Source organism: Myzus persicae, unplaced genomic scaffold (assembly GCF_001856785.1).
Source record: "Myzus persicae strain clone G006 unplaced genomic scaffold, MPER_G0061.0, whole genome shotgun sequence".
Lineage (NCBI taxonomy): Eukaryota > Metazoa > Arthropoda > Insecta > Hemiptera > Aphididae > Myzus > Myzus persicae.
The window spans coordinates 746,034-760,572 of record NW_019104122.1 but is presented as its reverse complement, the minus strand read 5'-3'; the positions used below and the strand labels follow the sequence as shown (position 1 = coordinate 760,572).

The window sequence follows — 14,539 nt, the reverse complement described above, 5'->3', positions numbered from 1 at the left end:
TCAACAAGAAACAGTTAAACGAAAAAATCTTGTGAAAAGATAATTTACAACCACGTTAATGATATAAGATAATCTATATTCGTCACGACTCACGTAATATTTTGAAGTAGGTATATAATACGATCCTCGGTATTTAATGTATTTCAAATAATATCTTCTTTATTAAATTGTTTACATTCCAGAAATTGTATATGTATTATAGGTAAATACCATTAAATATATTTTTTCTAACTAAATAAGATTTTTGCTTTGAAAATATAACTTGGGTTTTTAATTTCAAATATTTCAATAAACTACCTATATTATACTATATGTCACACTGAAAATTCTGAACATTATAACAGGTAGGTCATAGCAATAACATTGAACACGAAATAAATAGTTTACTCTAGCTATGATCACCGATGATAGATCAAGAATAAAATTCGTATGGATAAAATCATTTCGTTCACCTTTTTTTGATGATTTAATTCCAAATATTTGATATTATGAATTGGACACTAATTTTCACTCCGTTAACATAATTCTTTGCATTATGATTTATGATTGATTGTAATAATGACAATTATAGTAATGTACATTATTGATCTGAATTTTTTTTGTTTAGGGGGGGAGGATATGCTGTTATTATAATAAAATATATATATCTAGAACTAAATAAGACATTTTAATTTTCAATTATGATTATTATACTAAAAATAATGTTTTTAGTAAAGAACTCAATATTGTATGTACAAGAATCAAAAATAATAATGCTATTCATGACCTATATTAACTTAATAGCTATATTAACATATCATACACAAAATATGGTATATCATTATAATATTATATTATATTAAAGTAACAATTATAGTAAACATAAATTGTATTCATATTTGTATTTATTTATAACAGATCAAAATTATAGTAGGTGTATTTTAATAATTTATGTAGTTGTCCCCAGTTAACATAAACACGTAAATCAAAAATAAAAGAAGAGAAAACTTAACACAATTAAAATAATAACTTCCATAATCTTACAAAAAGCTTGTAATAGTTTAGAAACAGCCAATTGCACAGCCTCTCACATTTGAGGTGATAAAATTACCTGCAAATTATAAACTATTATAAGCTCGATAAAATGTAAGAGCCTATACAATTGAAAAAATATATAATTATATAAAATATTCTAAATATAGTTTATTATTATTATAAACTGTTTTTTATACAACACGTTGTTCGTACATACATTTACATTAACAAAATATTGTTAAACAGTTTAAATGTATTCAACAATTATTACGATATCAATCCAAACGATTACGTCACGCGTCGTACTTTTATAATGTTCAATGTTTAAGTTTTAGAGCCAACAAAGCTGAAAGTAAAAAAAAATGCTATAATTGAAAATACGAGAAAAATTTATTTTCTCATAACAATGGGTAGGTACTGAAAAATTAAATCACTTGCATTTTATAACTAAATTACTGTCAAATATGGTGTGTTGTAAAAACGTTTCTGTTTGGTCTTTGTAGTATTGATTTCTACACAAAATATTGTTTAAAATATTAAGTTACCTATATTAATACAATAGTATTATGAAATCATAGGGTTCAACTATTCTACTGTACTCAACGCTTAAAAAAAAAAAAAAATTAATAAATTGAAATCGTTTTTTATAACCAATAATTAGTTCTTAAAAACGAAATAAGTATTTATGCATATGTACCAGCCTATATAATGCTGTACAATTTATATCACAGTTAACAGTATAATTAGGTTCATTACTAATAATTAAAAAATAAGCATATTAATATAATCAAGCACATATAAATAAATATGCATCATACATGGCTGTCTGTTATCATGAACAATACGATCCAGTATCATAATACATAATATTTTTACGATACGATATTATAATACCTACTCGTATAAGTAATTGAATAACTAATTCTACGATTGAAATTACGTTAATTTCCATTTTACCTGTTGTTTAAACAAAACCACACACTGGGTACTAGAGACTGCAGCTCATAAACACACATATTTAGCCAATAACATATTCTATACAGACAGTAATCGCACAGCCACGCACAGGAGCCGGTAATAATTGATAATACGAGCGGTGCGAATCGAGTATACCCAAATTAATAATTATAATATTAAAGTCTACGAAATATTTTGCATTACATTTTATAGGTTGGATATTTTATTATTTAATATTAATTATTATCATATGCAAAGTGACCCATAGTGTTGTGTGCACGTTCTGTTATTATGAAGCAATTATAACAATACAAATTCCGTTATTAGTATTAAATTTAGAGGTGTGTCGAACCGTTTGAAGTTGAAAGAATCGAACACTTAAAGATCGGTTCGAGTGTATACTGATAGTATACATCGACCCTGGTTTTAAAAAATCTAAACCGAACCAAACTCAAACAAAAAGTTCGAAGATTCACCTTATTTTTATCTATTATCGACGAAAAATACAACACTAAAATAGTGTCAAATTGGTATATTTCAGTTTGAAAAAATTCTAAAAAGTTTGTTTCCGCGTTTAATTCAACAGTCTGTATTGGGTAATGGGTTCAGTTATAAAAGTAAATTACAATAAATTACAATATTCAGTATTAAATGAAGTGTTTGCTACGAGTTCGGTTGTATGTTGAACAAAATGTTCGGTTTGAATATTATGTAACAAATCACACTAAATCGTTCGGTTTGATATATTATGATTAAAAAATTCGGTTCGAGATCGGATCGAGAACCGAGACCATAAGGTTTTTGGGATCAACCACCTCCAATATTAATATACAGTTGGACTTGGTTAACGCAAAGTCGGATGAGACGGCCAAACAGTTGAAGCCATCCTAGGATTATACAATAATAGGGAATCCTAGTGACTGGGAAAAAGTTCGAGTCATCGACAAATATCGAGTTAAAAATGTTCGAGTTAACAAAGTTCAACTGTATTACTGTAACCAATCGCGTACGGATGACATCGAGTTCAATGAGCATTGCGGACTACCAATCAAAAGAAAACTTTGGTCTCCAACTCGTCGGGTCTAAAACAAGGCTACGTGTAGCGACGAGGGGGGGGGGACGTCGGCGTCGCGACAACTGTTTCATGCTTGAAATATCGTGTACATTTTCCCGTAATTAATTCAAACACGCGTTGTCGGAAGCCCGTGGCACCTGCTCTAAACGACATCGCATTACGTTATATATATATATATATATACATTTATGCCGGGATCGCCCATAATATAATTATAATATTATGTACGCATGTATATACGCTCGTGGCTTCGGCCGTTCGGTGTATTTTTTTATGTCAAGTATAAAAAAAACGCATAAAAATATTTCGGAGAAACCGCCCCTAACGTGGCCTGCGCATCGTGCGCACTCGGGCGCTTCCGCCGATTTCCCATGCAATTACGACGTGTGATGAATAATCAACGTTAAAAACTCCGTGTTTAATAATAATGATAATAATAATAATAATAATAATGCGATACGTTACGATTATTGTGTTATATTATAAGGTGCGACGTGTCTTTTTTACGCTCTGTTCATTGCGCGTGGCTATTATTGTGTGTGCGTGAGAGGGCGACGACGTGCGCTGAATGCCAAACATTTTCTATCGAATCGTCCTATATATATTATATATACAATATTATGATTACATATTGTGCTTTATGTCTTTTCTAGATAATTTTAGTCGTAGTGTTTCGCGTAGATCATACTGTATAAGAAGACTGTAAAGGGAGCTTAGTCGGTACAAACAATTCCCAAGCAACCCGACAAAATTTCACGCTTGACGTGTACCTATAGTGTCCTATTATTATTATTATTATTATTTCATACGGTATACTGTTTGAATTTTATTGCTCGTTATTATTTTTTAATTTTTTATGTACACTTTATCTTGGTTCAGTCTATTTTTTGGAGTATTTATTTTGGACCGACCGCTGGCATCTCATTCTGGAAATAAAAACATTGTATTCGAGGTATATTTAATAAAAAATAAATAATCAAGCCCGGGTTTGATTTGTAGCTGTTATGCAAATATTACATTTGAATGTTTTGATTTAATTATTATTAATTGCCATCATATAATATAACGTTGTTTATTACACACCATAACATTATATCCGTTATTGCTATGTCGTATTTGTTATAGGCACCCAATATTTATGATGGAGGGAAAACGAATATTTAAGGTATTTATGGGATATGGGGTGTGTCATGGTTATGTAAATTACTTGTGTATTTAAATGTAAACTAAAAAAAATAATGCAACTTAAAATTTGCCTCTACCACCTCTATGGAAAAAACTGGTTAGGTACCAAAATCTTATTGTGAATCTCTGCGAGATCTCTGATTGATTTAATTTTTGATTTTGTATCATATATTATTATTTCTATAGACACGCATGCTTTTACAATAATTCAATAAATTTAGTTTATTTGTGAAATAATTTTCGTTACGTTAGTGCACGTAGGTACCTAAGCAGTGCGAATTTTCCGTGTTTGAAAACGATGATATTTTTCCAGGTCGAATCAGCCAAGTAATAATACGTATCATGGCGTTCGTGTATCGCCGTGGAATTAGACTGATGGGTTTATGACAATTTTTGCTTAGGTAGATATAATTGATATAATATTATAATAATATATAGGGTGGAAAAATAATTTTCTTTCACTTCCTTGCCCATGTGAAAAGTGTTTAATGCGCCTACAGTAGCAGGCTACCGCTATATTACGTATATACGACGTTACACAATATTATAATGTACGGGTAGGAGCTCTTCCTTTCGGAAGTGCATGCGAGGTGCACTAACACTGGAGTGTTTCGAAATAAACGTGTGTGACAGCAGACACTAATGGTTACCGACGAGATTGCGATAACGAACTTAAGATTTCCGCGATGATGACACGACAATTAAATCGACCTCTTAGAGCGGCATTTCATTCAATTATAGGGCGCACGACCAGTCACGACGTCGTGTTGTGAAGTAAAATATATTGTATATTATCATTATCATGATTATTACCAGTATGGCGTGACGATAAGGGTGTAACACGTTTGGGTACGTTGTAAAAATGTATCTGTAAATTGCAATCACGTTTAAGTGAATTTGTAAAACACGTTATGGCATATTATTACAATTTAAAAGCAAAAACCATTGTAAAAAAAATAATAACAAATTATTTAAGAATAGACACCGAAGGCGAAATTTGTAATGTTGGAAATAGTATCGAATTGAAACAAGTCCGTTGAATTATTAAATTAAAACGCCTGGGCAACAATTTGGGGGAAAATAAAAAATAAATGGCGACATTTTACCAACCTATTGGATGTTATTATATCAACACGAATACAATATTTATAATAGCAGCTAAACAAATAAAATCACTAAATAAAAGTATGAACAACAATTTTATAACTAAACTCGTAGTGTTTTCTGGGCGATGTTAACAGGCTCGGAATTATATGCAGAGCAATAAATGGGTACATCGTCGTATCTTTATTCTTTAATTAGATATTACAATGTTTGCATAGAATGTTTAAATACACTGTAAAGTGTTATGTTTTGGGAAAATTCACCTAAACTTATTTCTCCCGACGACAGGACGTCTGACATGAATGATAATAATATGATTACAATTTTAAAGTGTATTAAAAAATATAATTTAGCGATTCTAAAAAATAATATAATATGGCGACCGGCAGGCACTATATTATCATTGCATAATAATATCTATTGCTGGACGCAGGGTTTTAATTATAAAACTACCGGAAACTTCGGTTTCCGGCTGGCGCATAATACACCTATGAGCGTTTTTTTAATACGACCACATTTTTAATTTATTGGTAAACATATCATACACGCTGTTGCGGAATCTCGGGTACCTTCGTATATAATATAGTTCTATATACCTACTGCTTTTGTCGAGGACCATTTTTCCACTTACTCATTGTTTACAAACTAATGCGCTATATTATTTAATTATATGAGTGGGCATACAACGTTCGTATTATCATAATAATTATTTTAAGAGAATAACTTAATAGAAAATATGTATTTGTATGCATATTACTCAATGTGTGTGTATTATAAGAATTAAAATATTATCGGCAAATCAGTCATAATACGTATCTACTAGGTATTTACGTGAATAAACAAAACTAAAAAAAAAAAGGGTTAGCCTGTCGAAAAGTCAATAAAGTTTAATATTGTTATAACAATATATGATATAGGTACTACATACTAAATTATAGTAATCTGTAAGTGAGGTGTCTATACATGAATGTTTATTTTAAACCGTTCCCGGTTCTTATTTTTATATTGTTATTCAATTACTTTCATATTTACCCGAAGATATTCGTATATTATGTGATTTTTTCGGGTTACGTCTGTGGAGCTTAGTAATATACACTTTCTTAAAGGTTGAAGAATATAGGTAGTTATCATACATAAAAAAACTATTCATTGGGAATACCGAACAATACATTTTTAAATGAAAAACATAATTTAAAAACCGAAAAACAATGATGACTTTTTTTGTTCTGAATTAATTTCGTTTATACGTATATACATATATTGGTAGACGATTAGAGAAAACAATACAAATTCAATGCGTGATGCTCGAGATTTCATTTAAGAGTGAATACTCATTATCTTCAAAAATATTTACTTTGTTTTTAATTTTCTCTCTAGAAAATGCCAATCTAGTTTGGAGTAGTTACTAAAAATATCGAAAAACGTTTATTTCTCGACAAGAGTTCAATTAATAAGTTAATATAGTACATAATAGTATTATAATAATATTATGTTTTCACAGAACTTGATATTGTGTCTATTATTGAGCACTAGTGTACAGAGTTATAGAAGTACAATATTTTAATAAATGATCTGTTGCTATCTCTCTCTTAGTATAAATCCAACAAATATTATACTTTTAAGAGATAGTTATGGTATTCGTTGCTTTTATGTTTTTCGAAAAAACAGTAAGCTGAAGTTTGACGTCTTGTAGTAGTTTTTTTCTTTTCACTTATTATCTGTGTTGGAAATTAAAACAATTAAAACGATTTGGGCACTTTTTTAAATAAAAAAAATGAAATATCAAAAAAACTATAGTGTTGCACTTACTACGCTCACTATTTTATCCCACTCTATGTTGCGTATTAAAAGACTTAATCACACGTAATTTATTACCACGGACACTCTGTATAATACAAGGTGGCCGCGTTTCGGACGAGTTTGCATTTTTTTAGATGGGACGCAGTACGAAAAAAAAAAGTGTGGTAAATAAGAGTCACACGATATACCTAGTTGCAGTAGTAGTTGAGTGGATGGCGGCCGAAACATTCACGAAATACCGACCCTTTTACCAATACATACACAGTGATTCACCTGAAACTATGCAGTGGCGAAAGAAGCAATGTAATTACCCTATGTTTTAGCCCGTGTTCTCCACAGTAGTGTGTAGTATTGATGTTGTAAATTATTTTATAGTTTCGCCTCCCCCGAAATTAAGCACTAGATCCACCACTGCAACCATGGTCAACCCAATTTTCGATTTAATAATTTATTCATACAAATTCTGACCTTTGAAATACGTATAAGGTACGTATTTTCAAATACATAGATTAGTTATTCATATAATTTTCTAACTCCTTTTTTTTTAAAATGATATTGACTTATTTTCAGTAAACTGTTAAACAAACAATATTTTTGACATTTTAAAATGGAAAAGCCAAATTTAAGCGAGTATAGCTCCTGAGATATTAAAATGTATATAATGCATGGGTAAAACTATTTAAAAATGCTTTTACAAAAATAAAAATCTATTTTGTAAAGTTGGATCTAGTATTTATTTTATTTGCAAATTATAAAGTGTCGATGGATTAGTACGATGTACTATACTATAATTTTCGAATCATTATAGCCATCTTATCTTCTAAACTTATTATGACACGGTCCAATCACCAATAGATCCTATTCTCAATACACAAAGTTAAAAAAACCACTCTCTCGAAATTCGATTTAGATACATCATACATAAACATTTTGAAAGAGACGCCTGATTTACAATTTATATAAAACAACGGTGTTTTTTTATTTGTAAAAAAAAGCGGATGTCACCAATGCCAGGACACTTTTAAAATGTTATAAAAATGTTTGAGAATATATATATTGTCTTTGAATATGTTACATTTAAAAATTGTAAAAATCCGTAGTTGAATAAATTAAAAAAAAAAAAAAAAAATATTGGAGTCAACATAGTTGCGGTGATCAATGTGTATAATATACTGCACATATGTCCAACCCACAAACTCGTCATCGCCAGCTTCTGTAATGAAAACCGCAGTGATATAACTATTGTCATCATCATTATTATTATTGTCGTTGCGTCGCGTTATCAGTGGTTTGCTCATGATATAATATAATTTATATTATTCCATTACAATAGTAGTATACTGTTCATTACACAGCCGTCACCGGGACGTCTGGTGTGATCGTCCACGATGGGTTTAATTCCCTTGCATATTTTCCACGGCTTCAAAAACCCAAACGTGCTCTGCGTAATCCACACCACCACACCTGCCGATAGGACTTTTATCGTCTGATTAAAATTGTCTGAAACTCGTTAGCCGCCGAGCTGTGACAAGCCGGTTCTCGAGTTTAACCAATATTATATATTGCTATAACTGATATTCTTGTGTGACGTACTATTAAATGAATAACCAAACACGCATAAGTATAACTCTCTGGTTTTTAAACTCTGTGCTGTGGTTTAAACCATATAGAAGGTAAAAATGTCGATTCGGTACAGATAATTGAGTGCATAAGGAAAACTCTTAGGACATTCGAAAATGGCAAAATAGTGAATACCTATCTACATTCTACAACCTACGTAGAATAAACATGGTTTACTACTTAAAAACTAACATTTTTGAATTCACACATTAGTATTATTCTTAATCAAATAAAGTAGTTCGATTATATTGTTTTATACTTATTATATTATATTTTAGAGAGGATATTTTAATAACTTATAATTATTTGAAAAAAATTAATTCAAGTGCAGGATTTTCAATATCCGAATATATAACATAATTCATCAAGAATTCATATATTATTATAATTATATTACAGAGTTATTTGCCATTTTCATTTTTATGCAATTTAAAGAAGTATCACGTGTCGACATTATTTTTATTATAAACTCTTAATATAGGGATTTTTTATGAAAATGTGAATATACATAGTATACATGAATCGAAATTCAATTGTATGTATATTTATTATTTTTTAATATATACAATTATAACAAAAGTTGTCTTAATGTAATAAATACTAAATATAGTTATATTTAGTCTAGTAAATCTATTTTTATATTTTACGTAACTTCTTCACTCAAACATATTCCATAAAAATGATTTACCTCCTATAATGCCTTCCATTCGTAATTAAAATATAAATAAAAGCTTCCGAGAAGTCCAAAATATAATACCTTTTCTTACCTTTAAATTTTATAATGCACTCTAATTTTAAAAATAACATAATAAAATGGATTATTGTGCACTTAAAATCATCTATATTTTACGTTTGTAAGATGGAGACAACACATTCGGGGTGACGTCCTCTTAAATGATGTAGTGAGATGAGCATGTTTAGTGATGTATATAAGAATAACTTGCCCTTTGTATAAGAACTCTGAGGTCAAGCACACTATATTTAAATTGTAATTTCATTTTCATTTCGTTTGAAAAAATATACACGTTAAAACTACCATCATCAGTGTATCTATAACTTATAATTAACCATATAGTAATATTACTCTATGCAAGTAACGCCATAATAACACATACTAGCTAATAACTGTAATATCACTGCAGTGTAGTATTTATATTATTATTTATTAATTTAATTGAATATGCCTTAAATGCTTTATTTGTAACTTTCATGCACAACAACACTCATACGCATAGTCATACACACATTAAATCCGAACAAAAACATACTTAAACCTTTAGTTTTGATTTTATGTCTAAAAAATAGAATTTTCTATTAAATAAAAAAACCGTAATAAAATTTTTTAAAACATATTTTGTAGTTTTTTCTTTATGTTATAATTATCAGATGACGTTTTTCTACTTTATTTTGATAAAGAAAACAGCAGAAATTCAACTCTTACTAGGATACTGTAAATCAAGAAAAATATTTTTTAAAAAAACTTTCTGGGCGTGTCAGTTAATAAATAATTTTAATCAATGTCCTGAATAGTTATAAAAATTAAGTTACTAAGGACCGTCTTTGTTCTTTACTTTAAATGTTCAATCTACATATTACAAATTTGAAGTTATAATATTCTTAGTTATGCAGAATATATTAATGGTATTTTACTTGCAATAAATTAATAAGTTATTCCAGAGCTGACAATTTAAATATGAATTAAAAAAATTAGTATTTTGATTAATTAAAATTACTATTAATTTGTATATATTAGTTTAGGAGTAATTCATAAATAATTATTTTAGCTAATGGGATATTTTCATTTTCATTTCTAGTAAAGTTAATATTTACTGCGCTTGTTTTAAAAGTAATAATAATAAATAAATATTATTGTTATGATAATCTGAGTTACAGAACCATGGGATAGTTATAATTTGAAATAACTTAAAACAATATTACTTATAGTAAAGTTCAGATATAGGATAGGCGCATGAGTACTACAGAATAGTCCTTCATACAGATGTATCACTGCAGTTTGTGTTACTGATCTCAGATCATTCGAACATCAAAATATATTGAAAAATGAATATTTTTGTTTGGATGCTCATTCAAGTAATAATTTTGTCACCAAAATAAGTCGGTTGAATTGAAAAGTTGGTCGCAGAAATTATTCAAATTGTCAGTAAATACAAAAATTATTATACTATGTATAACATTGTTGACTTCGACCCTGCCCTAGGCACCGCAATTATACCAGTGACCGGAAGCCGGAGGACCAGCAATTGTTTCATTATAAAAAAATAAAATGCCATGACCTTTTCCTGTATATTTTTATTCGTAGAGATCTTAAATTTGTATCGTAACATTTTACTCGTTTTACTTGAAAAAAAAAATCGCTGGACACTTCTACTGGTGCCCCGCCATCCCCTCCCGCCAATTCGAACAATTTTGCCCTACTCGAGACGTACCCCCACCCCACACGATTATTATAAAAATTTCGTCATAATAACGTTTCGTGTTTCAGGAGTGTTCCTGTTCTGTTGGGTGCCGTTCTTCACGTGCAACATACTGGACGCGATTTGTCACAAGCTGGACAAGGAGTGTTCACCCGGCGTCCGGATGTTCATACTGACAACGTGGCTGGGCTATATGAACAGCTTCGTCAACCCCGTGATCTACACGATATTCAACCCGGAATTCCGGAAGGCGTTCAAAAAACTAATGCGGATAGGCACTTGACCCGTGGCCGACGGCACCGGCAAGAGCTTCGCACCGAACGCCTGCGGCAAATGAAGCCGTTGCTGTTTGTGTGTGTGTGTGTGTGTGTGTGTGTGTGTGCATCAACCATATATCATCATCATCAATAATTGCATGTGCAGTCGTATGCACTCGCAGTCACTTCCTGTAACATATGATTATTATTAAAATTTATCGTATCATTAATTATTATTAAATTATTACCATAATATTATTACTAAAATTAAAACTATAATGTTATAACTAGATCCCGAATTTGAACACTCTAAAAACTATGAATAAATGCTTTAAAAAATAAACAAAATTCCTTCTTAACTCATTAATACCTTTGAAAAATGACCGACATTTTGTTAGTAGGCACTCAACTACGTGAGAAAACTAAACGATAATTTAATTTTTAGAATTTTCAGCTCTTCTTTTAACTAAGAAAACAATATTACGAAGAAATAAAAACCAAACTCATGCACGATTGAAAACTATTAATATTTATATTATGAAAACAATATTTATTAGTGTAATATTTTGAATTTCCTAAATTGAATAGTTTTTACAAAAGATTGTACCCAGTGGTTAAAGTGAGGGATACGTTGGGATGACATCCCTCCACTTTTAATAATTCACATTTTCTGTCTCTCAACTTATTCTGTATGACTATTTAAACGATATATAAAGACTATGAAAGGCAGCTATAAATTATGAAAGGCATCCCTCCACTTATTTTCAGAGCCACTTCGACCATTGCTTGTACGGCGTATTAATATATTATTATGCACTAAAAATGAATAACATGACCTGAAGTGCTAAAACATGAAAAATAAAAGTTATCTTTTGAAGAACCAGCTGGTACATGAAACGAATTATGTACTTAATGTACTAAACTATGTCCTAGACTACCTAGAAAATGCATTTTGCAATGAAATCCGGGCCCTAGTTATAACTATAAGGATGAGGAGTTTATGGGGCTTCAATATTGACAATTATAAGTAGGTACCTGTACAAAAAAAAGATATAAATATCTGCACAGAAATATTACAAACATGAATACAATTTTTCCAATCGCAGATATCAATAATTTTATTCAATTTTTGAAGCAACTGACACTTTCGAGAAACCGACACACACACATTAGTATGCCGGATCTACTTACGTCTGCTACAGTTCCTTAATACGTATATAAGTATATGTGAGTTATCAACTTGGATTTTGAAATTTAAAACAAATTTATTTAGATCGATGTGCAATGATATGCGATTTTTAAGAAAACTGTCAAAATATTAACTACACACTGAACTTCTCACATCTAATCCAATATAACTGTAAATTGAGATTGTCGTTATTGATTACAAGTCACAAAAAATTGCAAGACCTACCTACCTATTGATATTTCAGTCGTATCGATATTATAATATACGTGTACGATAAACTTTGACGATAATAAACGAACCCGGTATCTCTCGTGTCTTTAAGCCGACAAAGACGACGACGATCACTCGACTTATTCTAACAATATTATCATAGTATTATTAAAAAATAGTTAACAACCATGTCATTGGGTTTCGACTATTATGGGGTTTTACTTTGACATAAAATTCTATTTTTACAACTGACTAACAAAAATTTAAGTTTTCACCAGTAATTAAAAACTTGTTTACTAATTATTGTGTGAGTTGATGACTGAATATCCATTAAAAATGATAAGTTCAAATAAGTAGTAAGCGAAATTAAATTACTTATGCCGAGATCATAAAAATCCTTTTTAGGCTGGTTAAATGCTCTTAAGCCTCGTTATAATATAACTGTTATCACTACGCCATACGTTTTCAACTTTTACTATCAGTTAAATTAGTAATCACAATACAATCTTATCTCTATCTAAAGTTTTTTTTTTTGTAGATCTATATTATTATGTGCTAGTAATTATTGTACTCAATTTTAGTGGTTTTAGGTGATAGTATTATATACGAATATACGATCATCAATTGTTGTAGGATGAATTTATTGTACATGAAAATGTAATTCATAATATTTCTCTCACAAAAGTAAGCATGATGAATATTTTATTTTATTTTAATTTTTTTAGAAAATCCGTAATGTTATATTATATTTCTTTGGCATTTGTATATTATATCTACACACAACTTAGAAAGCGAAATCCAAAAAAAAATTATCTCAAAGCCATGTAATTTTTTCAACTATTTTTATTTCAAAATGTCCAAATAGTATTGTAAAGACTAAACATATTATAAATGTTTAATTAAAATAACAATTTATTACTCTACCTGCTAAAATGTACTCTGAGAAATTAATAAACACGTAAACTTACCTTTAAATAAAATTATTTTTAAATTGCATAACGCTAGAAAAGCGAGAATTGTTTGTATGCTTCAATTAAATTACACAGTTATAATAACAATAACAACAAATGAGAAGACATTTTAAAATACGTTTAGAGTTGACTTCTATAAAATCGGATTAAAGATTTTTATTCATATTTTTCAAGCTCAGTTTTAATTATATTTTTAATTCTCTTCACAAATACCAATAATAAATTTCCAGTGCTATATTTTGTCAGAATATCAAAAATATTTTTAATAAAATTACTACTTTCAAATTTCAATACTTCAATAATTGAAAATTAGCTGATGAATTACGATTTAAAAATAAAATCTATCATCCAAAACACTATTAATTTAATAAACCTACATTAAATATGTAAAATTATTTGTCTCATTAGTAGGGCTCAAATTATAATGACCTTAACAATTGAAAAAAACATGTATGAATGTACCTTTTGTCGTATTCTTAAAACTAGATAAAAGTTGTCTATCAAATGAAAAAATACCATAAACATGAAACCCATAGAAAACACCTTAAAAAATCATTGTTAAGATTATAGTACGCAATAAAGAAAATGTATAGCTCTGAAATCACCATGTTAGGTGTACCATTAAAAAGAATCAAATATATTGAAACTCGAGCTCTACTCAAAAATTCTAAGTCGAAGGTTGTAATAAGTAAAGTTGAATAAAATTGTCTCCCATATTTTCT

General features: G+C 29.4%; 1 protein-coding gene across 1 annotated transcript in view; it reads left to right on the top strand.

Moving 5' to 3' along the window:
- The window catches only part of LOC111038959 (dopamine D2-like receptor), a 50,167-nt gene extending 36,591 nt beyond the window's left edge, over positions 1-13,576 (top strand). Inside the window, exon 6 of the mRNA XM_022322227.1 lies at positions 11,259-13,576. Coding sequence (XP_022177919.1) covers positions 11,259-11,473 — 215 coding nt within the window. The 3' untranslated portion in view covers positions 11,474-13,576. The remainder of the gene's footprint in view (positions 1-11,258) is intronic.
- Positions 13,577-14,539: the final 963 nt, after the last annotated feature.